The 27,625-nt window shown below is 31.9% G+C and overlaps 2 protein-coding genes across 3 annotated transcripts in view; one reads left to right on the forward strand and one right to left on the reverse strand.

The window, feature by feature from the left end:
* LOC140432410 (uncharacterized) overlaps positions 1–27,625 on the forward strand; it is a 186,861-nt gene that overhangs the window by 140,522 nt on the left and 18,714 nt on the right. For both annotated transcript variants that reach the window (XR_011949800.1, XM_072520288.1), the window contains exons 15-16: positions 21,869–22,083; positions 23,735–23,801. Coding sequence is in view for 1 of the 2 variants with exons in the window: in XM_072520288.1 (XP_072376389.1) it covers positions 21,869–22,083; positions 23,735–23,801 (282 nt within the window). In the remaining variant the exon portion in view is untranslated. The remainder of the gene's footprint in view (positions 1–21,868; positions 22,084–23,734; positions 23,802–27,625) is intronic.
* LOC140440977 (dnaJ-like protein 60) lies at positions 12,342–17,017 on the reverse strand. The gene is made up of 5 exons (XM_072531341.1): positions 16,829–17,017; positions 16,669–16,762; positions 16,332–16,513; positions 12,862–13,035; positions 12,342–12,569 (listed from the first exon to the last, which is right to left on the reverse strand). The coding sequence occupies exons 1-5, from the start codon at positions 16,897–16,899 to the stop codon at positions 12,398–12,400; spliced, it is 693 nt and encodes a 230-aa protein (XP_072387442.1). The 5' UTR covers positions 16,900–17,017; the 3' UTR covers positions 12,342–12,397.

Raw genomic sequence — 27,625 nt, forward strand, 5'->3', positions numbered from 1 at the left:
TCCATTTACGATAGCTTCTATTACAATTTCATCCTCTTCTGGGGATTTATTTTTCACTCTTCTTAATGATTGTCGAATCTCATTGACTTTTATCTCTGGCATTAGTTCGGAACCTTGATTCATGATCTTCTTTTAAATGGCTGTTTGTATTATTGTTTACTTGTCTACTTGTCTACTTCCATATAATTCCATGTAAAACTCTGCGACGACCTGTATTAACTCGTCTCTACGTGATATTATTTCATTTTGCTTGTTTCTTAATTTATGAATTTCGCATTTCCTATTCGTTAGCTTTCTACGTAGAACTTTTAGGCTGTTATTTTCCTCTATAGTGCATTTAATGTTGTCAGGCCATGGAGTTTGGGGTGTGTACATTGTAAAATGGCGTGCACCACATCCATCCATGCTATGGCATGCTGGACGAGCCATACAGTCTGTAGTCAACACCCCGAAGTATGAGCGGGAACACAAAATGTATCAATACTCATACTCTTATGAAACGCACCTGGCGGATCATAAGAGCCTTCACATTTTACTCTTCTTCAACTTGTCTTGAGTGAAATGTCTTTTATCTTTTCTATCAGCCCCTCTTGGCTAACTCTTGTTTTCTTCCGACCCCGAATGGCGATTAGGTTTCCGAAGGCAGACGGGTCACTATATTTTTTTCAAATATATTCTTCCCATCCACACCTTCTTTCCCTCCCCATCCTACCCAACAAAAATATGGAGAAAACCAGATGCAAAAAATCCGTAAGTTAAGGTGGAAGCTATCGTGCTAAAAACTGAATGGATGCTCTTGGGACACCAGGCGAAATCCTATTGAATATTAGCCTTGTTCCTGTACGCGGGGCTCTACAGAAATCGACCAACGTTCCCCAGCTACTCGTGGGAATAAATATGAATACTCACCAACATGCTAGGCAAGCACGGTGTTTAAATGCCAAAAACCCGACCACTGTAAACCAACCCTATTCAATGTGCGTCAAAAAGATAAACCTCAACATCGCCACATATAATGCTGGGATATTGTAGGTATCAGCGAAGTTAGAAAAAAGGGAGAAAGTCTTACCTCACTCCCATCAGGCCATATTTTATTACAAAGGAGAAGAGGAATCGACAGCCGGAGGCGTCGGCTTCTTTATTCACAAAAGAATTTCTAACAGAATTGTGTCAATAAACCAAATCTCAACAAGAGTGGTCTACTTAAACATCAAAATAAACGCCAGATATATCCTAAAGTTCATTCAAGTGTACGCCCCTACTACAGGACATCCAGACGAAGAAGTCCAAATATTCTACAACCAAATATCTTGTGCAATCAAGGAAAATCCTGGCCACTTCTTAATAATAGGTGGTGATTTCAACGCCAAAATAGGCACTAAGGAAGACCCCTCTGAAATAATATTGGGAAATTTTGGAAACGAAGGCAGAAATGATAGAGGCAAACAACTACTGACTTTCCTTTTGGAAAACAATCTTTATCAAATGAACAGCTTCTTTAAAAAGAAAAAACACAGAAGATGGACATGGGAAAGTCCTGATGGAAAAACAAGGAACGAAATCGACTATTTCTTAACAAACAAAAAAGAATTATTTAAAGACGTAAATGTGCTAAACCAGTTCAGTACAAGCAGTGATCATAGGTTAGTAAGAGCTAAAATAACGATATCAACCGAAAAAGAAAGACTCAAAATGATAAATAAGAAACAACCAAAGAAATGGACAAAACCAACTAACATTCAGGAGTTCGAAAAATATATTGGTAATTCATTGAAAGATATCACAACAGCAGACATCAATATATTGAACAAACAAATAGTCAACACAATGCAACAGGCTCAAACTAAATATTGTCCGACAAGCAAAAAAGATGAAAAACTGAGTCAACCCACAAAAACCCTTATAGAACTAAGGCGACAAATGAAAGGAGATAACACTACAAACAAAGAAGCGATAAATCAAATAAATAAGACGATCACAAAGGCAATAAGAAAAGACATAAGAAACTACAATGTAGAAAAAACAAAACAGGCAATAGAGCAAAATAAGAACATGAAAGTTTTGAAGAGGGGCGTACAAAAGGGGAAAATAGAAATTAACAAATTGAGAAATAGCACTGGAGAAGAAACAACGAACAGAGATGAAATATTAAGAATAGTCGACGAGTTCTACACAGAGTTATATAGATCAAGAAAAAAAGATAACAATACGGAACCTCCAATTACACTAAAAACTGGGGTATTAAACCAAGGATCAGATTTAATGCCCGATATAACAAAATCAGAAATCAAAGAAGCCCTGAAGAAAATGAAAAATAATCGAACCCCGGGTGAAGATGGAATAGTATCAGAAGCACTAAAAATTGGAGGGGATGTATTACTTGAAAAAATTAAACAACTTTTCAATATCTGCCTTCACAGCCCCAATATTCCAACAGACTGGAACAACGCTACTATAATTCTATTACACAAAGCAGGAGACAAAGCAAATTTAGAGAATTACAGACCGATTAGCCTCCTCAGCCATATATATAAGTTGTTTACGCGAATACTAGTTAAGAGAATGGAAAGAAAATTAGAGACTTATCAACCAAGGGAACAGGCAGGATTCCGAAAAAGTTACGGATCAAATGACCATCTACAAAGTATAAAAACCCTAATAGAGAAAGCAGTGGAATACAATAAACCTCTAGTTCTAATATTTATCGATTTTCACAAAGCCTTTGACACAGTTGAGCTAAGCAAAATATTACAGGCGCTTAAAGAATGCAGGCTAGATTATAGATATACTAAATTATACAAAATATACCTGCAGGCAACAACCACTGTCAGATTACATACTAACAGTAATCGCATAAAAATAGAACGGGGGGTTAGACAAGGAGGCCCAATGTCACCTAAACTTTTTAATACGGTGCTAGATCATGCTTTTAAGAATTTGGATTGGATGACAAAGGGAATAAAAATAGATGGAGAATATCTAAACAACTTACGTTTCGCCGATGATATACTTATAATAGCTGAAGATCTAGGTATGGCAAGAGAGATGGTACAGGAACTCGTTGTGGCTACAGAAAGTGTAGGTTTAAATATAAATATCTCGAAAACAAAAATCATGACCAATTTGGTACCCAACCAGAACATCAGTATTGGTGGGAAAGAAATAGAACTCGTAGATAGATATAAATACCTGGGACATGAAATTATGATTGGCAGGGATAACCAGACTCATGAACTGAAGAGAAGAATCGGCCTTGGGTGGGCAGCATTTGGAAAACTGAGAGAAACTTTTAAAAGTGAGCTGCCCACATGCCTAAAGAGAAAGGTATTTGATCAGTGCGTCCTCCCAGTCTTGACGTACGGAGCAGAAACACTTACCTTAACAAAAGCAGCAGCTACCAAACTGAGAGTCACGCAGAGAAGAATGGAGCGGTCCATGTTAGGAATAACTCTGCGAGACAGAATAACCAACGAAGACATCAGGAGAAGAACCGGAGTGACTGACATCATCGAGAAGATAGCCAGACTAAAATGGAGATGGGTAGGACACATAGCCAGAATGACAGATGGGCGATGGACAAAGAGGTTATTGGAATGGAGGCCAAGGGAAGACAAGAGAAGCGTCGGTCGACCACCTACAAGATGGACTGACGATTTGAGAAGACTCAAGACTCTCATCAAACTGGATGAGAGCGGCGCAAGATAGACGGGGTTGGAAACATGAGGAAGAGGCATATGTTCAGCAGTGGACTCTTGAGGCTGGATGATGATGATAGTGCATTTAATATTATCGGTTTTAAATTTCCTTAAATCTCTTCTGATTGCCTTTGAAACAGTTTTATTCATTTCTCTTAGAGTGTGGCTGTCTGCATTCTTATCGCTTCTCATTTGTCTTCTTTGATCCAGCAGCGTTTCAGTATATGGACTTATTTTACAATCTGATTTTCTTTTAGGACAGTGCGCTTGGTGACTTTCTTGTAAGGCGTTTATGATGGAATTATTCATGTCGTTAAGATCGTTCTCGGAGGTTTCATGCAGTAGTAGCTTATTATTAATATGTGCCTGATATTGGTTGATACCTAATGGGGGTGTCCAGATACAATGAGATTTATTTTTAATCAATGTGTTCCTTTCTTTTTATGTTAATTTGGATTTTCGCTCGTATCATTCTGTGGTCATTACTTTTGGTGAACTTGTTGAATACTGTTACATCTTTAATTATTTGTTTTTGTCACTTAGGATGTAGTAGATTTCGTTCCTTGTTCTACCGTTTGGACTTTCCCAGGTACATCTTCTGTACATCTTTTTGTGAAAGAAGCTGTTCATGTTCTAGTAGCGTTTCTCCTCGGTCATTTCTTCCTGGGGAACCGAATTTTCCCAAGGATGTTTCTAGCTCTGCTTCTTTTACACCTATTTTTGCGTTGAAATCGCCACATAAAATTGTGAATTGAGTACATTTCGATTTCTTCGTCTGTATAGTTTGTTGTTAGAGCGTATACTTGGATAATTTAGAGTTGATATCTACTGTAGAGCTTCAGAATAAGATATGCCACTCTAGATGATATACTTTGGATGTTTATTATCTTGTTCGCGTGGTTTTTATGGACAAAGAAACCGATCTCTCCAACTGATGTAGTTTTAGGGCCCATCTGATAGTGTATATGCCCTGATTTGAGTGTTTTCAAAGTTTCGGCGAAGTAGAGTCAGCAAAGTAGGATGGCCAAAATCAGGAAAATGTACTGTCCACACATCGACCAGATACTACTTAGGTAACGATTTACAATTAATGTTTAAGGAATTATTCTCTTCCCTTTTTCTTTATATAGATGAGGAGTATCAGAAAAGGTCACGACAATAATAGTAAACGCTTATTATTTTGTATGTTGGTACCTACCAAAAATATGTGTTCAAGAAGATACATGATTAATAATAATGATTTATAAAATATTTAAGCGAAGCTTCTATACTGACGTTGTATTACTTTTTCTTGATAGTAAAATGCTGAGGCGAGCATGACGAAAGTAGCGCCACGAAATAGTTGGAAGAGTCCATTTACGCGACGAGGAGAGTCTGTTATACAACATATAAACTTTTTCAATTTTATTAAAATCTTTAACAAGGATATTAAATAACAGCGGTTTTATGTACTTTCGAACGTACAAAAAATTGTTAAAATAAATAAATAAATTTTGTAAATCGATGATTGTAAAATAAGATGGTAAATAATAACTAAATACTAAAATTACTTTATTCAATTTTAAAAATGTTCTTTAAAATTTAAAAATACAGAAAACATAGTATGAAGCTTCCCACTAGTCTACTGTACCGCCTACTGTAACACTTTTATCTTCGTCATATTAGCCTTCTATCGTTCATTTTTGGATAAAGGCCTCTCTCAACTCCTTTCATCGATCTCTATTCTAAGCAACATACTTCCAACTTGTTCCGGCTAATTTTTTGGTGTCATCTACCCATCTATTCTGTGGTCTTCCTCTTGGTCGTCTGCCTTTGTAAGGTCTCCAATGTTGTATTCTAGAATTCCAACGTTGGTCTTTTTGTCTAGCAGAGTGACCTGCAAAGCTCCATTTGTGTTTGGCAATTTTAGTTGTGATATCCTCGACTTTTGTTTTTGATCTTATCCAGTGGTTCCTCTTTTCTATCTTTGAGTCGTATACCTAACATTGCCCTTTCCATTATCCTTTTTTTTGTGGGTAGCTTGTTCATATTTTCGATAATCAGGGTCCAGGTTTGATATCTCTATGTCATGATAGAAAGGATGCACTGGTTGAACACTTTGTTATCAAATATTGAGGTATTTTGGCATTCTTAGGTATTCAACTGAGTTTTCCAAATCCTGCCAAATGATGTATAAAATATTAGGTACATAATAAAAAAAATTGTTATAACAATGCATTCATGAAAATCTAATATGATAGATCTCAAATATGTAAACAGGCATGGGATAATAAACATAGGGTTCAATGGAATGATTCAAATATAGTCCTAAAAGAAATGGATGGTAAAAAAAATCAAAGAATCGGCTCTAATTATGCTAAATGAGACCAATTGTGTCGCAAATTCCTCGGCAGAATGTAGTAGGATCTGGTTACCCATATTAAAAGAGGAAGTTATTAAAAGAAAAATACCAGTATTAGTAAGTCAGTAACATATAGAGGATACATCATTTATGTTTTTTAAATAACAAACATATAAAATCAGAATTTGGTGTTTATTGAAAGTAAACTAAATGCAATACTTACCATGTCGGAATAGTATTATGCGGTTTTTTTCCTGGTTTTTCCCTCATAATTTATTATGGAATCACTAACAGGAGATTTTTAGTGTCATCATGGCATGTGTTTGTCTGTTTAAAGACGAATTACATGCTACGATTTTTTTTCTGACGGATATTCTCAAGTTAAAGTTGATTTCATGTAATCGAATGAACTATATTACAAGTAAAGTCGTCCCAGGAACGCAACTTAACAATATTGGCAATATCATTTTAAAGTCGTCTACTTAAAAATGTATAATGTATGTCTGAATTGTCAATATATGAGTCAGATAAAATTACATTATTAGAAGAATTTTTCACCAAGTAACAAAAAAACAAAATTTGTTTAATTTACTAATGTTTGTATTTTGAGAACGATTTCCGAAGTGGAAATTAAAACGTCAATAAACTTACTTTAACCTTTAATTGTGGCTTATTCCCATTTAAATAGTAATTACTAATACCAATGTTAAAAGAACTTTTGCTACATATTTATCTTAGCACAAATGATGAATAGATCGTGTTTGGAATCTATTTTAACCAAAAATCTTAAATTCCTAAAATATTCAATTTTATCAAATGGTACAAATCAAAAATTATCTCTCCGTGACTATTAATATGTAAGTCATCACCACTAACATTTTTTGTTACGATCATTCGGTGATCTTTCGCTAGCTACGTGCACATGCATTTGACTAAAAATTTTAATATGGTTGATAAACCCCTTTTTATTATCAGTTTAATGTTTATATGTAATACTGAAAATTTATTCTTTGCTTTTAAAAACATGCAAAATCATGTTGTAGTTAATATACCTGTTCGGTGTTTTAATTCCTTGTCAATTATTTTTCTTTAAATTGCGGTAAGGTGAGGATAGATATTTCGTATAATACTTTGTATGTTATAATTGATTTATTTCACTACGTTAGACATATACTATATAGATTTGTAGCAAGTCAAAATATCACAATGATTTAAAAGTAAATAAAAACATGTAGAATATTTGAACATAAAAAAGAAATAAAAAAGTTCATACACATATTTTACAAAATTGTACACAATAACGTATGTCATAAAAGTTTTGGCACAAAATACTAAATTTATCGGATTTTTTTAATGAAGAAATTTATTTAAACACTAACTAGTTATCATAAAATGATTAATCAATAATTTAATTAACTGTGCTATCGAATTGTGTGGATTGGCCCATTCCGTTCTACCTGATGCAAATTTCTTCGTATGTCTCTCATGAATTACTGGACGGAATTCAGATCAATTTCTCTCAGTTTTTCTTAAATTCGTCATCTTAATTCTTTATTTTGGGCTTCTCAGCACATACGACTAACTCTAGACAGTAAAGGCCAAAATCCTCCGTTCGCTATGTGCATGTTCCGAAGAGCGACACCTAGTGGTATAAATCAGCGAAGGTGTTAGCACTATTAATATTTTTGTCTTATATTAGCTGCAAATAAAGTTTTTTGTTGCTTGGTGAAAAATTCTTCTAATAATTTAATTTTATCTAACTCATTTATATTGACAATTCACATTTTAAAGAAGCGACTTTAAAATGATATTGCCAATATTGCTGAGTTGCATTCCTGGGACGACTTGATTGTAAGATAGCTCATTCGATTACATGAAATCAACTTTAACTTGAGAATATCCGTCAAAAAAAATCATCAACCGACAACCACTAGCCATGATAACAGTAATATTCTCCTTTTAGTGATTCCATAGTAAATAATAATTAACTTAGAAAAATGAAGCTGCTGGGTGTAATACCAATTAATACTTTGAGAGTAAACTCTTTTTTATAATCAGAATAACAATACACACCATCATGTACTGCAGAAAGGCACATCAATTTTAAATTCAGTACATAATGACACTAGTATTGCTATATTTTGGTTTGAAGCGATCTGACATTGTTGCTCGGACACTTAATTTATCTGGAAATGTTGCAGTTACTTCAGCTAGATTATCTAAAGTTGAAAAGAAGATCCTGGACACTGTTATTCCATGAATAGAAAACATTGAATTTTCGAAATGAATTTCATCACCCTTAAATCCATTGTATGGAAAATCAGATTCAAATGCTGTGTCCACAAGAACTTTTGGTGGTGTACCACATTTTTTATGAAATTTTTTTTTGCTATTTATTTGTAATTCACTTTGTGGTATATTAATTTCAGTTTGAATTGCTGCTTCACAAGAATTAGGTAAAAAAATAAATCTATTACAACAAAGAATTCTTTCAACACTATCACAATGAACAAAAATATCAACTTGACATGCTTGATCACTTTTACTGCCTTAATTTTAATATTCACTTGAAACTTATTACGAAATCGGGCGTAAGAATGCAGAATTTGGGTTATGTTACTTACTTCTGCTTTATTATGATATAAATCCACTTTTCTCATTGCATTAATTTGTGCTTAGAAGTTGGAAACCGATAGAACTTGGATTTACTATTTTTTGTTGTGTTTTAACTATTTATAACACAGCATTTGCGAAATTCCATTTTCTTCAATAACTACTTATGAAATATGCTAAAAACATTTGCAAGATTTCATTGCTACATGCACACGATCGTTTCTCGTATCCCCTCCAAGTACTTGCACACAGCGAATAGGATGAGCCTGCGTCAAGTTTGGAAGATTATCGTTTTTGGAAACAAAAGGTATGTGGTGTTGTCGAAGCCAGTTTTGGATATATCTTGAGTAATAGCATGATGCTATATCTGGCCAAAACATGATATAGTCATTAGCATGATGTTCATGGAAAAACTGAGGCAATTTGGAAAGGCAGTTATCAATATAGCTCTGACTATTCAAAACTTCACCTCTCACTCTCCCACAAAAGGTAATGATACGCCCATGTTAAAAACTACGCATCAGATAGGGATTTTATCTGCAAAGTACGCTTTATGTCTGTATCTAACATTGTCAGGGCATTCTTCTACGTTGTCCGTATAAAATCCATCGTTTCCCTTTATTTCAGAATTACTCAAAGCGAAATACTTTTCGTGATCTAAAGTAATATTTTTCTCATTGGCAAATCAGTTGACAACAGCATCTTGGTATACGAAGGAGTCGCACTTAAGAGTATTTGGGGTCTTACATCGCTTTCTATATTTAAGACTATTCCTTCTCAATTCCAATGACATCGTACTCTTAGAAGGTTTGTATTGACGAAGCAGTCTCCCCCAAAAAGTGGTTTTTCACTTTTTGGGGGACTCAGACATGGTATTCCCTGCTCATACTCCGCTATTGTTCTATAAATGGCTATGCGTGAAATGTTTTCATTCTGGAATATTCGACAGATTTCAGCTTGGCTTACCCGCCCAATCAGCTTGTAGATACTTTTTCTTATCTCTAAGTTACACGATATTTTAAACAGAAAACTTGAAAATAAATAAGTCTTAACTGATAGTAAACAAACTTTTGTTTCCAAAAGCAATTTGATATTATTTTGTTTTTGTAAATATTACAACCATTGAATTTTTTGCCAAAATTTTTAGGACATACGTTATATAAGTAAGCGTCTTAATACCGACATTAAAAGATATGAGATTCTTTTGACTTCATTGTCTTCATATAGAGGTCGCTACAACCGTACACTAATGCATTGTGTACCTAATAATAGTTGCTAGATGCATCTTGTTATAAGCGCCCTCAGCTGCAAACCCAATTAAATTTTTTTCATATGGGATGTCATTTTTCTCGAAAAATGTCTTAATTAAATTGAACAAAGCAGCTCCTGTTGCATCTTGAACTGGCAAAACGGCTTAAAAGCAATCCTCAATATTGTGTTTAACAATCACCCTAGCAACAAGACATAAATGTTTGGAACAACTTCTGTCGGTCGATTCGTCTGCCATTAAACTAAATTTATTTTCTCTTAACAGTTCTACGAGTTATAAGCGAGCTTTATTTCCAGGAACATTTTTAATATGTACTGCTAATTTGTGTACGACCACATTTAATTGATCTGGCAATATCCGAATCTGGACAAATACTTTATTTGATTAATGATGGTAAATGTTCCATCAAATTCATGGCCAAGTTGTGTTCTGCTGAAATTCCTTCCTTGGCCTTATAATCTACATTTTTTAAAAGATTTTTATAAAAGGTTTCCATGGAAAAACTGCCGGCGTTTCGCGGAATGTTCTCATTCGCTTACTTACGGCTTAGTGAGTGAAGATTATCAAGATAGTTTTCCTTATATACAATTAAATTAGTACCTGAATGTAAGTACAATTTACAATATCTAAAGGACCTCTTCATGGGCTACCTGTAAAACTATGAACTAAAAAATAAATTTAATAAGTAGTACTTATTAAATCACCTATCAATAAAACCATAAAACGTAATAATCTAGCAACACTGAAACAAACAATATTATGCTATGATAAATCTTTCAAAAAATAATCCGAGAATCAGTGGAAATTTACAAACATACAAATAAAACACAAATACAAATAAACAAACATATAAATAGGGACGTAGGATATCAACTTTAACATTTGGAAATGCATTATTGAACATTGTTAGATTATTACGTTTTAAGATTTTATTGATAGGCGATTTTCATATGTAAATATACCTATTATAGGTATTTAATTTATTTTTTAGTTGATAGTTTTACAGGTAGCCCATGTTAAGAGGTACTTTACATATTGTAAAGTACTTAAATTCAGGTACTAATTTAACTGTATATAAGGATAACTATCTTGTTAATCTTCACTCACTAAGCATTGAGACAGCGAATGAGAACATTTCACGAAACGCCGGCATTAAAATGTACAATACATGGTATAAACCCGAAAACTTTAGTTTTACTTTAATTAAAAATAGCCGTGAAAACCTACGATCAAAAAAATGTTTTTAAATATGTCTAGAAAATAGGTAATCGCTGAATAAATATAGGCATACCAAGCATGGAGGGACCTTTTTTACTGGACGTGACCTAAGCCCACTTTTCTTCGCAGTCCAGTTTGTATTTTTGTTGGTAAAAATTTTTTTTTTTACTAGGGGAGATCCAACAAATCTTTCGTCACATTTTGTAAGTCGCTTATGCAATGGTTTTAATATTAAAATTCATCACAATTTAACACGGCTTCTAAAAGTAACCTTAGAAAACCGACGGCCAAACCAAACAAAACAACGACAAGACTGGTGCAAGAGCGGGACTTCCCCCCCGAATTCCGATTAAATTTAATCCAGTAGCGGCGAATTTCGGCTGGTAGCAATAAAATTAATACTTTTAACTGCTTTTTCGTTCAGTTATTCTAATTAACGACATCAATTTGACGTTATGAAAGTTGTGAATTTTATATATTTAAATTTATAAAACTACTTATTCGTCTAAAATGGGTAAAAATCGTGGAAATTCTCATATAATTCGTGAAACATATGAAGTCTTTTGACTTCATATTTCTTTGTATGGAACTCGAGCTACGAGCGTATTGTTTGACAATAATTGACTGGTGGACGGTTCGTTTCTTTTCAGTTCTAATATAAGTTCTTCCTATTTCCATGTCCCTATACATATTTAATGGATTTTCAATTATCAGGAAGAACTTGTGAGAGTAGAACTGAAAAGAAATGACCCGTTCACACTTCCATACGAACAAACATGAAGTCAAGACTTTTCATCGATGTCGTACTGTAAAAATCATTCTTAACGTAGTCTACTTATTTTCTAAATATTCTTTTTTATTATTCTATTCTAATGTTTCTAATTTATTAAATAGTGCAGAAAAGGATTTTAATACAATAGTGGCTTCTAATATAATCAAAAATTGCTACATGTAAACCACAGTAAAAAATTTGGTTTTCGAACTTTGGCCTTTGTTTATAAAAAAATAGAGTAGATCTGACAGTACCTCGATACATATTTTTCATTAACTATGTGCCCCTACGACTTAAGCTTTCAGATACCTGTAATAAATCTTCCCTTGAAAGACTGGGTTAGGTATACTGGATGTTTTTAGAATTGAATCTAACTACCAAAAGGTATAAAACAGATCAAGAGTCAGATAGTATAAGTAAGAGATGTAAAAATAAAATCCAAAATAAAATTTATTTGTTTCTAAAACTATATATACATTTTTTATTTGTTATAAATTTTTTCTTCCAGACTGCCTTTCTTGTTCTGCAAATTTTAAGTTTAGAAGTTCTATTTGTAGTTGATTTCCATTTATTTCTACTTTTCTTTTGAGAGAATTTAGTGAATCTTGTGCTTCTTGTGATTTTCTTTGCAATTCTTCACGTTGGAAAGTTGCAGATTTTCTAAAAAACAACAACAAATATAATATTTTATTATAATCGAATATTTTATATTATGGAGAGAAAATATAATTATTTAGAGGTGTTAAAACTGCCATAAAACATTATTAAACGTTGACTAATGATGAAGAAAAATAAAATAACGAAGGAAGAGAAGGTTTAATTGGCAGCAATTGTGAATACTTTCATACAATTAACAATTATAATGTCTAAAACAAGTGTCTTAAGACACTTTAAGAAAGAAAATAACAGAAAAAACTGTCTATCCAAAGAATTGTGGGTAATCTATACTTACGCTATGGCTAAGAATTGCAATCCTACAACAAAACTTGCTAATGTCAAACATATTACCACTATCTTGAAATTAGATACTCGTTCTTGACCCTTAATGCCATAGTATGGCTTTTGCATGTACATATCATCTTTGCTTCTATCACGATTGGCATAAAATGTACGATCAGTCCACTGGCTAGAAAAATAAATATTTTTAATATTATAAATGTCTTTCATTTAAATTACAAAAATATTAGTAATTGGAGATTCCTGACTACTTTAAATTTCGGGATAGTTTATTTGGCTCAGTGCTAAACATGAAAGAATTGAAAAAGTGGCTGTTACAAAATTGAGAAATGAAATACAAATCAGAAGAATATGCACATTTAAAAGACCCAAAAACAGATATAAATACTACTTTAAGGTAGTAGTTCTCGGTCCAAGTGAACAGCATGCTGTAGTAACTCAAAAGTGTTCAATTATATTTTTTTTTTGTGAGAATTGTAGATCTTTCAAGAAAATCCCATCTTTAGTCAGTAAAATTGAAGCTCTGGAGTCAGAATTGGAATCGTTGAAGTTGGAGTTGGCATCTCTAAAAACGCTAATAGTGAGGTTATATACCAAGGAATTCTTGATCAAGATCTAGTAACATCATGTTTTTCAATGTCAAAGAATCTTCTGATAAGAATCTTGAACAGAGAATCAGGAATGATATGGGAAGATTAGAACCCATATATAGAGAATTGGTAATTGATCAGACAGATGTAATCAAGGTACTCCAAGTTGAAAAAGCTCTACACAATAGAAATAGACCTATTAAGGTTATTACTAATAGCCCTCCTATTGTAAGAAATGCTATCAAATCCAAAAATAAGATTAGTTTCGTTAGAACAAAATTTCATCAAGATCAGCTTAAGAAAGTCCTTGATGAGCTTAACACTAGAAGGAATAATGAAGAGGATAACCTAACTATGAAGTATTTTAGTGGACTACCAACAATAGTTCAATCCCAGTCAAAAAACTAAAACCAAATACTTCTATTCTATATTATCATAATATTGGTGGTATTAGGCCAAGATTGGTAAATCTTTGTAATGCTAGTGCTCAGTGCACTTACAACATAATAGTTCTGGTAGAAACTTGGTTGTCAGAAGTCTTTGTGGATATAGAAATTTGCTTGGGAAACTATACTATATTCAGATTTGACTGTTCCTTTAATACTAATAATAAAAGTCATGGAACTCTGATTCTCGTCAAGAATAGCGTTACAGCAAAACAAGTATTAGTAGTGTGTAACATGCAGTGTATTTGTGCTGGCTTTCTTTAATATTGTTTCAGTGATATTTGGTGCAGTTTACATTCCTCCAAATTCCAGAGATGATAAATATGTAGATCACTGCACTGCTGCTAAAGAGCTATTGGCTGAGAACCAAAATCCGCCATTGTATCTCTTTGGAGATTTCAATTTACTACTTGGAAGCATACCAGCGAAAATGATCTTAGTGTATCTTGTCCTTCTTCATATACAGCAGTAACTATTGCTGAATACTTTACCTACCTTAATCTGAAGCAAGTAAACACTATGCCTAATCAACATGGTAAATTGTTGGACTTAATCTTTACAAATGATGACACGATGATGTTATAATTGATACTGCATAATTTTCATAACTGCAACTGATTTGTTACATCCAAATAATTTTCACCACACTACCATAATATCTTTGGAGTTTACTGTTGCTGATTTTTGTCCCTTAGCTTACAGTCGTTCTTATTACAATTTTAAACATGCTGATTATGATGCTATTAACAACTACTTAGCACCAATTTCATGGCATGAAATTTTGTGTAATCTTAGTATAAACAGAAGAGTTAAACCCTTTTATCAAATTTTACATGTTATTCACATGTGTGTACCCATAAAAAATTATAGGCTCCCTAAATTCCCTCGGTGGGTTTCCCAAGGTTTGAAAAAATTTATTATAGCTAAGAAAGTTGCTCATGCTAAATTTAAACATACATTAAGTGTTGATAATTGTTTTGAATTTTCAGAACTATGAACTATATTTAAAAATTTAACAAGGCTTTGTCATAATTCTTATATTGCTCAGACTGACTCTACGATTATATTGAACCCTAAGAGCTACTGGAAGCATGTTAATAATTACAAAAAAGTAATGTGACAGAGAACAATATTGAGATTGCCAACTTATATGCAAGGAACTTTTCAGAGGTTTACAATAACATGGATTTAAATATTGAAGAACATGCATATTAACAGGTTAATATTGTGGATATACTCTTCATTTAATTTTCTCTTTCGGAAATTTATGATGGAATTTTGTCATTGAAATATAAATTAAACTGTAGTCTGGACAATGTTCCCGGTTATTTTCTAAAAACATGCATTCACACTAATTGTGTACCGGTATGTTTTTTACTTCCTTTCATTGAAATTGCAACTTTTCCATCAATTTGGAAGGATAGATTTATTACTCTTATTTTTTAAGAAAGAATATAGGGAGGATGTGACAAATTACTGATCTGTGATTATACTGTCTTCTATCTCCAAGTTGTTTGAGTTCCCGCGATTTTCTATGTGATAATAGTGAAAATTATAACAGCTAACTAATAATTGATTATTAAAGTGAATTTCTCCATATTCAGAAACACTATACAAAAAATCATCAGTGATGTTAATCTTTTCAGTAATCATAAAAAAATTAAAGTGTCTCTGAAAATATTTTTCATAAAAATGTTGATTAATCTTAATGTGGAAAGAGTGGTACTTGGTAATTTAAAATTCTGGAGACAATAGACTGACTTATATCAGTCTCTCTGGTTGTTTTTTTAGACTTCTGACAGTTTTAGAGTTTTTAGAGTTTCACTCTAAGAATATTTAACCAGTAGAAGTTAAAAGTAGTTTTTTAAAGATTCTTTTATCAGGATTATGTTAATCTGTGACCTTTTCTGTATATATTCTTTAAATTCCAACTAAAAATTACAGTTTATATCACCCCTGTGTACTTACCGTGTTTACAATGTTACATGATTTACTATAAGTGACAGAAAATAGAAAAACAAGACAAAACTTACATTTGGGATTTGAGCTTTTATCATAGGAAACTGTTATTTTTTCATTAGGCATGCCAATAACAGATTAGGTATTTCACATTGGGTGTGCAGATTTTTTCACTTTAAAAGTGATTCTTGTATCATTCATACATTTTTGCATATTTGATCTTACGAAAAGAATGTAATATCTGCTTTATGTTATATAAATATAACATTCATGAAGGGGTCAAGCTATTTATTGATATTTGAGTTTACTTAGATTGAATTTTATATATGTTAATATTTGTTTCGCTTAGAATTTTATGTTTGAGAAAATATTGAAACTCTTCAAAAATGCCAAAGTGAAGTGTAAATTACCAAATGGATTTGTTTCATTTTTGGACCATTCTTCTTATTTTTCACATTTTACCTACTTACTTATTTTCTTTCCCTCTGTTATAAACTTGTGGTCCATGTTGATAAACCTCTGTAGTCCTATTTGGAATTAAACCTAGGTCATAGTTTCTTCTAGATTCCACATTACTTAAAACTTTGTAAGACTCATTGATTGATAGAAACTTAGAATGTGCATCTCTGTGTTTATTTACGTCAGGGTGATTCTAAAAATGAAAAAATGAATTAGTAAATACTGATATTATGTGATATACGAAACTACTATATTATGAAAATGTTGATAATATAAATGAAAATAGTAAAAATGTCAAGATTATAAAAATAATATTAAAATTAAATAAGAACTGCCAATATTACTTGCTTCTTTAGATAATTTGATGAAAGATTCCTTAATTTCTTTAGACGTACAAGTTCTTGGCAAATTTAATACATCGTAATGAGTTTTTGGACAGTTGCTAAAAAGTATTTTTAATTAAAATAAACTTGGTATGCGGTTTTAGAATATATTATAAATAACCCACCTTAAATTATAAATTATATGAAGTATTGGAGAAGTCTTCTGTTTAAGAATTATTGATGAAAATGAATACATATCACTGAAAATTTAGATCATTTTGAAGTTAATGGGTAATTTAAATAGACATTTATTTTTATTTTGATTTAAGATTTGTTTGTTTGACACTGACCACTGACATTTGTCATTTATAATATAATCACAAAATCAAAACATCTGTTAATCTGTGCTGTGGTTCAACCATTCCAAGATGTTTCAACCGGTTCAACCCATGGGTTTAAGTTCAACCAAGATCAACCATGAGTTCAACCACGTTCAACCCAATGAATGACGTATAATGTAACGTCATTGGTTCAATATAATTTTATTATTCTAACCTATTTGAAGGGCCACGGGAAAGAACGATCAGACTCCATTTTTGGTCGGAATTTAGATATTGGCGCCATATTTTAGCTTATCTTGGAAAGAACCCAAGCATGGTTTCATTTCTACAATAACGATCACCGTACAGAAGATATTAAAGGGGAAAGATATAAGCCAACGGAAAAGAACGATCAGGTTCCTCGCGCTGACGGCTAATAACGATCAGATTCCGACGACCTTGTAACTAAACGTAGGTAGACGGAGAAGCCAAAACCCTGAAGCTGAAGCAAATTTTAATCAATCTTCCTATAGCTATAGAGTTCGGGTAAATGTGAGTGGCTCGTTACAAGATACTGTTGTTTGCTATAAAGCGTTTTTATCTTTACACGGCATCACTAATCGCCGTGTTCAAACCATAAAGAAAAATTTACTTGAATTTGGCGATGCTAAAGAAGATGGACGAGGCGATCATAAAAACAGACATAATAAGTTGACCGATGAAACAAGAACAATGATAATGAGCTTTATACAGTCCCTGAAAGGTAGGAAATCTCATTATTCTTTGCATGATACTAGTAAAATATATTTACCTGCAGAACTTAATGCAGCCAAACTTCATCGAATGTTTAATGAATCACACAATAATAATAAAATAGGCTACACTACATTTCGTGAGATATTTGTGGGTGATTTCAACATATCATTCGGCTACCCACGTAAAGATACATGTAGCTCTTGCCACACTTCCAAAGCTAACATTGCCATTACGACGGATAAAATTGCTAACTGCACTGATGCAGAAAACAAAACATCATTGACAACAACACTGCAGACACTAATGCGTGAAAAGACAATCCATTTACGGAAAAGCGAAAAGTTTTACACCATTGAAAAAAATATATAGAAAAAAATCACAAAAAAAACGAAACAATGGAAGCCATAACGATGGATTACCAAAAAAACCTCCCCACTCCCAACATATCAACATCTGATATTTACTATCGCCGACAACTCAACTTCATATCATTTAATATTTATGTACTGTCAAATGCAACTTAAGTGTTTTATACCTACGACGAAAGTGTTGCCCGAAAGGGTGCCGATGATGTTTGTTCGATGTTGGAACATTTTATTTTGCATATTTTGGACTCAAACATACGCCATCTGATAATTTTTTGTGATTCGTGCGGCGGACGAAACAAAAATTTTACCGTAATTCGCTTTCTTCACTATGTAGTGCACAAGCTTAATCGATTCGACCTAGTGAAAGTAATATTTCCTATTCGTGGACATTCTTACCTAGAATGTGATAAGGACATGAGTTTGGTGAATTCCAAATCGTATACGGAAATACCGGACGACTGGAGAGATGTATTAAAGAATAGTCGCATTAAACCATCACCATTCAAGGTAATAAACTGTGCAGATGAAGTTAACTTTCAGACATGGACCGAGTATTTATCCCATCTTTATGTGCCAAAATGTCCTACGGCGACTAGGCCTATCAGGATTTTAAAAATAGAAAAAAACCACACACGGTTTGTGTTACACAAAGACCACTATTTTGGCCTATATCTTACAGCCGTGTTAGTTCCCTCAAAAAATCAGGCACGTAAGAGAAAATTGAAACCTGTTCCACTAAAGAAGCTATATAATGAACCTCTGCCTATTAAGACTGCTAAGTTGCACGATTTATTGCACCTAACCCAATTCCTGACAAACTCTGAAGCGCATTCCTTTTACCAAGGACTAGTTTCCGATGCTGGTACGAATGAAAGTAGTGATGTGGAATTTGCCGACGATCCACCAATCGACATTTAACGCGCAAAATAGATCAGAGTCCAGTTCCTTAATTAAAAATTTGAAGATTTCAAGTACATATATAATTAGCAAACTATTTTTTTTTTCATTTTTGTATTAAAAAGTCATATAGTAATAAACTGATAACTAAACATTTTGTATTTAATTTTTCTGAACCAAAATAAACGACTTGAAACTTTAAAATTCGATTTGTACAAAATGAACAAAATGTGAGTCTGATCGTTCTTTCCCGTGGTCCTTCATTTGTTAAGTATAAAGTATAATAATTGTTTAGCTCATTAGTTCCTAGTTCCTACCATACGGGAACAGGATCCTACACTAAATCGCAATTCGCTTTTGGCATACAATTTTTTTTGTATATAAAAGAGATTTTTGAAATACGTGCATTGTTTGAATGAGCACCCATAGAACTCCAAACATATTTAAATCTTATTTGAATGTTTTTCAAGAAACATATTTTAAAAATACTAAGTCAATACCACAGAATAAGAAACAATTGTTATTTATTCTGTGTCAATACCAAATAAAAAGAATTATTATTCTACTTTTAACCCTGTTGTACCCAAGACTTTTTAATGTCACAAAGCACTATAATTCTAACTCGATTCTATAGATTCTAACTCGATGCAAAGCACATTACATATCAGACGTCATAATCCAAGAGTAGAAACAAGAACAAACCATTTTGTATATATTTCAATTTCATAATCAGCTCACAGCTGATGATTTTCACCATCTTCAGCACCAGCACCATACAGTTTTTAGTTTTTTAGATGAAGGAAGGTTGATGAGTATATTTTTTGTTAAATTGTAAATGGCAAGTGTAAATATTTCCCTGGGTATGTGTTGAACACGAGTTTAATAGTATATTGGGTTTATGAGCGAAAATTGACAATGAGATGTAATGAGTAAATTCTTAAAATTTGGGATATGTGGTATAGATATATCCATAGAGCTCTCACATTTAATTCATGTACAAAGAATGTTTAATGCTTTTGCAAATACCGTTAGTGGCAAACATTCAACATTTGATAAATTAGTAGTATCAAGTGATGTAAACAAAAACTTATCTGTACTTTATAATAAGCCAGAAAAATCTCAAGATGTAGACAATATTTTAAATCAGATAATACAACTTAGTTTGAACTCATGCGATAATATTCAGATAGTTGATGAAAATAATTTGTACTGCAAAAATCAAGTGCTTCTACAGGATACCATTAAAAATCAAGTCAATCAACAATATAACTACAATAAAGTCCCACAGCCTTATTGGTCACCTTGCTATAGTCCATCATTATTTTCAAATTTATATCGACACTGTTACAATAGTAATCAATTTTATCAAAATATATTCCCATCAAATATATTGGTAAGGCAATTTCACACTCAACAAGTACAGAGGAAGAAATATAAGAAACATAAATACATAGATAACAGTGCTGGTAAGCTATTTTTATGTCTTTATCAAAATTTTTGTGGAATTTATTTTTTTTTTTTGATATTTCCAGTAAGACTGTCAAATGTGTGGTTTGCATTCATTGTGTGTAAAATATCTTTTATTTATTATTCTTGTACTGCAATATTCTACATTTTCATTATGTAACCAAAGAGTTAAAGAATCACATGATTTGTGCTAAAATTGTTTTTCATCATTTTATCAATAACATCTCTATTATACAGTTTTTAAGGAATTGCAAAATTATGCTATAATTTAATTATAGGTACATACAGCAGATCTTCTGATGTTATAGATTCTCTTACAGCTTTAGAAAGATAAAAAAGATAATTGTTTTAGTCTTGTGAGTTGTGGACTAGTGTTGTATTAATCGCGATTGATTCTTTCGTTTTGATTCAATCTCTTCAAAGTATTGAACGACAGAATCCTGCTAGTTCTTAACGATCCAATCGTATAGTGACAAAAATCTATTGATCGACAGCCGACGGTGTCAATCTAAATCTAACCAAAAGAAAATCGCACAGCCAATACTCTCATTACTTTCATTCCTCACTTGCGACGAAGACCAATATATGCCATGTAGCTGAATGATTGCTTTCGATTGAAAAATTAAAATACTACATATTGAATTAAGAATTGCTTGCAAGGCCGTGACTACAGACCGGGAGTATTGGAGTTGGAAAATATTCTATCAGGCCCAAGCAATTACTTTCGCTTGTGTTGTTAATAGTTATTAGGTAGTTAAAATCATAAAATATCACAAAATTAAAATTTGCACAATGACAAAAAATATTTATATTTAGATGCAGCCCATATTTCCATACAAATTTATAATTATTTCTGAACAAAAACATAATAAATTCTAGCTTTTCAAATATTTCTTAAGAATCTAAGCCCTACTCACACTAACATAAATGTATGAAGGACAATGAAGAAGAAACCACATAATATGAAATATGGTAAGCAATACTACCGGTTTTCAGTCGTTTAGGTCAATCAATTGGTTACTTGTTTTAAATGGCAACGAAAAGTATTGAAACGAACAAATGATTGAAAAGATTCTATCATTTTCAAAGTCAGTCACTGATTGATTCAGTCATTGTAAAATTAACGATTGACAGAACACTATTGTGGACAGCCACTATGAGCTGTAGAAGCATAGTCACAATGTCCAGATCACACATACAAATAGAGATCAAAAGAACTTCCCAACTGTATATTTCAAAATTTAATAATGTGAATAGCTTAGTATTTTACACAGAGGAGTAAAATCAATATTTCATTGAAAGGGTGATAATAATTCTACAATTGGTGCTGTAAAAATATTTTAACCCTTATATATTTATGTTATTCCAAAACTTATGTTACTTTAAAATCAACAATGTATATTTTGTCATATTTTAGGTACCAATATCATGTCTTTAAGATTATGGGAAAACACATGTGAGAAAATCAGTGGAACCCCTGGTTTTATTTTTACTTTAATGTCATACAATGTTCTTGCTCAAGATTTAGTGGAACAGCATCCTTATCTTTACAAGGAGCATGACTTATCTTCTTTGTCTTGGCCTACCAGGTGGAAAAATCTATTTGAAGAAATTTCTCAGTTTAAACCAGATGTAAGTACCAGATCTGATACTTTTTTGCAATATTTATCACCCTATCAAAACATGAGCTTTATTTACCTATCAATATCACACATCCTTTCTCTTGATTTGTATATGTTAAAAATGTCAAGATTTGTATTAAGAAAATTAGTATGTATTTGTACTTCCAAGTTGCCTGAAAATTACACACATAAAAATCAGGATAACTAAGTTTACCATGAATCAATTTGAATATGAAACATACATCATACATCAATTGTCAAGATTATAAAGTAGACAGCTTTAGCCAACTTAAGATTTCCTTAAATCATTCCTTTCAAAAGAGACAACCTCTTTGGATTTCTTTTTGACTTCAAACTGATAGGATAGTTGTTACTGAGACACTTAACTAGATTCAAATTAGGCTATTATCTGGACTGCCTGCAGTCCAGATTTAAATTCCATTGAACATATTTGAGATGAGAGCTTTGAGATAAGCTGTTATCACCTGCAATTTATGAAGGTGTCCCTTGACTGGCACATGTCCAATAAGAAAGCATGTTATAGCTCTGAGCTGATTCCTGCTTGCTTTCCGCAGTACTTCAACCCTATTAACAAATGTCCATCCAATATACAGTTTGCCATGTGTTTGACTAGGTATATTTTCCCAGAGGGAGTTATGTTCCTCCAGTCTGTACAGTTGCTCTCAGTATTTCCACACTAGCCTAGAGCCCAGCTTAGGGCTTATGAGGGACACCATAGCTGCTTGGCTATATGTGCATATATTGATCCATTTGTGTTCGAAAGCTCTTATGTTATTTCCTTTGCACAATGCAAGATTACAAAAATCTCTGCCTGAAATATAGAGATATATTGTCTTACTGTAATAGAAATATCTAAATTTCCCCCACTACCGAATATTCCTGCACCCTTGCCTTCTACAGTTTTATACCCGTCAGCATATCAGGTATAACCCTGCAGTTTGGGTCAAGTGTTTCCTTTGCTGCATCACTCCCATGGGCAAATGCCCTCTTGGAAAAGAACTTCTTATATATCTACCATATCGTCCAAAATCATAATCCTTATAATTATATATAAAGGAAGCAGGTCGAGTAGGGCTCCATGGCTGCCATTGGTGTGATTTCCCATAGTCCCAGTGATTCTAAGGCAAGCAAGCCTTTGCACTTTGCTAGTTTGATGATGACACTTTTTGCTGAATGTTTGGCCATTCTGGTTATAAACCCCACATTTTCTATGAGTGTGTCTGGCTACCATTAATATAGTTTCTGCTCTTTTGTTGTATCTGATGATTCCAACAAAGCCTCGGAGAGGCTTGGAAAGGAAACATTTTGACATTTCAAAGGAAAAATTACAGAGGTCCCTTTCCCCCCTTATTCTGAAAGAGTTGAAGCATCTTTTAAACCCATAAAATCGATTTTTTTAAAATTCCTAGTCATTATGGACCAAAACAGATATGAGCAGGTAAAAGATCGAGATATAACAGAATATTCTGAACAAGATACATAATAGGGTACATGCAATATTTAGGAAAAGTGGGAAACTCACAAAACCTTACCAGTTTATATTGAATACCCCATCTAAATTGCATTAAGAAGTAATAACTTATATAATACTCTATGCAGTTTGCCATGCAATTTGTAATGATATTTTCCTTTTATTATAGATTCTTTGCCTTCAAGAAGTACAAGAATCCCACATTGTTGATTATTATTCAACTCTGAAGATTTTAGGTACGTACAATCCTTTTAAATTATAGGTAGATAGATCTTTATTTAAACAGGAAACCTAATATACATTCAATGTTAATAAAAGTACACTATAAATTTTTGATATGTTTGAGCAACCTTTTAAAATTATTGAGAGTAGTACATTTTTTTATAGATGCAGGTAACTGATTAAACTTAAGAAAGCTTTTAAAAAAGAGTGAGTTCATCATACTTTTATATATAGTTTTAGGTCATCTTTGTATGTCATCTAAACCTCTGGTATTATAAGTATGGATATTTTTGTTGAAAGAAATAAATTCTTGCAAATATTCAGGTGATAATCCATTTATTATTTTGAAGACCCAAATCATGGTGAAATAAAACATTTTATTTTCAACAGAAAACCAATTTAAAGGATTTTACATATCTCAATTGGGGTACAGCCATTTGTTTTAAGAATTATTCTCATTCCCTAATTTTGTAATTTTTGTAATATGTTAAGTTTGTTAAGATTAACCCATTAGCACCCACGATATCTGATTTTAAGAATTAATATATTTTGCATTAGGTATTTATTACTAATACTATTTCTAACAAAACTTCAAATGTAACTATATTTGAAAAACATAGAATTACTTAGATATTCAGTCTCGAACAGTAAACAAGTATCAAAGAAATAATTAGTACAATAATTAACTTATCATTCTTATCATATAGTAATTAATTCGATATTAGAAAACTTAGATACAACAACCGAAAAAAGTGTTTGTGTTGTGTTAAATATAGTTATGTTGAAGTAATTATCCAGTAATAAACTAATACTACAAATTTAGGTATTATTAGGGGAGCCAGGAGCAAAATGTATATATTAAATTTAATTTTTAAAACATAGAATTTAGTTCCATTGGAAAGAAATGTACAACACCGGGCCACAAAAACTGGAAATATTCAATATGCGCCCAGCATGCTTTAACCAACGCAGCCCTCAACTATATTGTTACCACAACAAAATATCCAGCCAGCGCCATGTTTCGTTCAACAGATTCTGAACACGTTAACACCACAGGTCCAGACAGAATTACAACCAATAATGTATCAACATTATTACCTCCATAACCCTCTAAGTCAAACTATGCAACATACATCATTGCAAAGTTCTCAGATACAGCATTTCATTGATTGCAACAATGAAGAGAGAGGGGAAACAACCGATGATGAAACGCTATGGCACACAGCCTCAACCCGGAAGACGAAGTCCAGAACTTCCAATAAGAAACTTACGTCAAAAAACATTACCTGATTTCATTCAGAAAACAAATCTTCATAACGGATTCCAAGCACTTAACGAAGAGAACTTGGAAACCGAACAGACCAGCAAAAAAAGTAATGACACAGACAATATAGGCCAGGGAAATAAGCAAAAAAAGTACCCTGTTTGTGATACTCGTTCTGTCAGGCAAACGACAGTTGTTTTGAGTAGTACGGACCTCTGTAGCAAAAACTTATATGTTTCCAGCAGTCGATTTTTTGGACTTAATTAGTTATTAACAAATTAAGGTCAAAAAACGGAAAATTTTTGCTTTTTTCGTCTATCAGCAAAAAGTGAAGCATTTTAAACAAATTTTAGAAGAGAAGAAACTTACAAGTCATATAAAAACGTTCAAAATGGCGTTTCTAAATGTTTCTATCCTTATTTGTTGCTTAGGAAGTTGCAAAATAGGTCAAAAATTTCGGTTTTTTATAAATGTTAATAACTTTTTTGAAAATAAACTTATAACATGTATATTTCATGAAATGCTGTGTCTTGTAGTGCTTAAAATATGGTTAAAATTTTAATGTGATAGGTCAAATAGTTTAAAAGTTATTTTATTTGTTTATCCCAAATTGATTTTTTTTTGCAACAATATAAGTCAGAAAATTATATAGTTTTAGTAAGTGTAAGGGTAGTTTCTGGAATAAGAAGACTTGTTCTATTATTTTTATTAAAAAAAAAATTAAGAAAATTAATTTTAAATATTGCAAAATAATTTTGCAAAAACACGTCGCTTTTTTGCTTATAAACAATTAGAATAACTTTTTAACCATTGCCTGCAAGAATATTATTTCTTTATATTTAAAAAGCCTGAATTTTTTCACAAATTTAAAAGAAAAAAAATTTGTCCTAAAATAATTTGGGACAAAGTTAGCCTCTTTTTTTATTTAATTCATAGCAGCTTTGTTTATAACAATTAAGAAATCTTATTAGCGTTATTTAAAAGCACATACTTTATAGTTTTAATGTACCAAATTTTAAAAATATTGACCTTTAATGGAATAGTCCACAAAGCTTCAAAATGTGTTCTTTAAAATCGGCCGGATTAGAAACTCGCGGGAGTTGAGGGGAGGGGGAAGGCGCTGTTAACTGTATCTCTGGTCCTTTTTTATGTATTTCAACGTTTCTTTTAGAACTTGTATGTACTTTTTGCGTACATTACGAATATGCATTATTTCAATAAATAAATTGTCAAATAAACCACCTAATTTGTTTAAAAAAAATTTTTTCAATTTTTTTTAGTAATATTTAAGGTAAGTTTGAATGTAAAACAGAAATATTTATGAATAATGTATACTTCTTTAATGAAATTGTAAATATTTTATTAATATTTTGATATAAAGTTAGAATAATTTCTTTTCATACAAATTTTACTTATATATTTTTTATCCTATCTATGTAAATTTATCAATCTATTTTTTACAATATTGTCAGTAAATCTAATCTAATACATCTAATTTTTTCATTAGAATAATTGCAAGTATTCAAAAATATACATTCAAAGATCATGTTATTCACAAAATGAAATTTTTACATGTTGTAAGGGACTCCCCTAGTGTCGAGTAAATGAACCATTCCATTTTGTTGGACCATTTGGTTTCGCTAATTAAATGAAATGTTTACAATATTTCAAAATCATACTGAAGACAACAATTCGAATTCACAATAAATTCGGAAAGAAAAGGAAAAAGAGAATCGGAAGGAGAAAGTGTACAAAGGAATAGTCTTATTTCTATATGTTTTTAACTCTTTTTTTCAACTTAATTTATTATTAGCATTACATTACCATTAATTTACAAGTATACCTAATAATTTTTTCAATACAATGTTAATAACTAATATTGTTCTGAAGCTATTTTCTTGTAGCATCTTAATGCCATTTCCTATTTTTTGGGGAATAAGCCCAGTTTTTGGGTTAAGTTAATAATAAGTTTATTTTTGACGTTTCGATTTCTACTTTGGAAATCTTTCTCAAATTACAGAACATTAATAAATTAATCAAATTTTGTATATTATATATATATATATATATTTATATATATATATATACATCCTACTATCATTTTCGCATCGATACATTATGCTTTTCCCATCAATTTAGCATCGTCTTGCAAAGTAGCATCTGTATATCGACGCTACTTTACAAGACCTCAATAATTGTTTTCCTGTACTTGTTACAAGAATTTTAACCATCTCATTGATTAGAGTTTTGATACCGTGTTGGTATTTTAAAATATCCGCTTTCTCTTTTTATCCCTTACTGAGTTATATAAGTTTATTCCAGAAAATGTTTTAGTCTAAAATGATGGTACAGTGAAAATATTATATATATTTAGTTCAGGGTTTTACCGTTTACTCGCTGCCATTATATACATGAAAATGTATATCCCACTTTCATTATCAATCATTTTAGCATCAGAAATTTGGCATCGCTGTTGAATATAATATTGCCCACAACGAAATAGTAAATTTAAGAATATATATATATATTTTTTTCATCCACAAATCATTTTGGAATCATGTTTGGTTAAAAGGA

The sequence above is a fragment of the Diabrotica undecimpunctata genome, chromosome 1 (assembly GCF_040954645.1).
Source record: "Diabrotica undecimpunctata isolate CICGRU chromosome 1, icDiaUnde3, whole genome shotgun sequence".
NCBI classification, from domain to species: Eukaryota; Metazoa; Arthropoda; class Insecta; order Coleoptera; family Chrysomelidae; genus Diabrotica; species Diabrotica undecimpunctata.

Coding starts and splice junctions, on each gene's coding strand:
- LOC140440977 (XM_072531341.1), bottom strand. CDS start 16,899: ATGTATTCATTTTCATCAATAATTCTTAAACAGAAGACTTCTCCAATA. Junction 16,763..16,828: donor CATATAATTTATAATTTAAG/GTGGGTTATTTA, acceptor AATACTTTTTAG/CAACTGTCCAAAAACTCATT. Junction 16,514..16,668: donor TCATCAAATTATCTAAAGAA/GCAAGTAATATT, acceptor TTTCATTTTTAG/AATCACCCTGACGTAAATAA.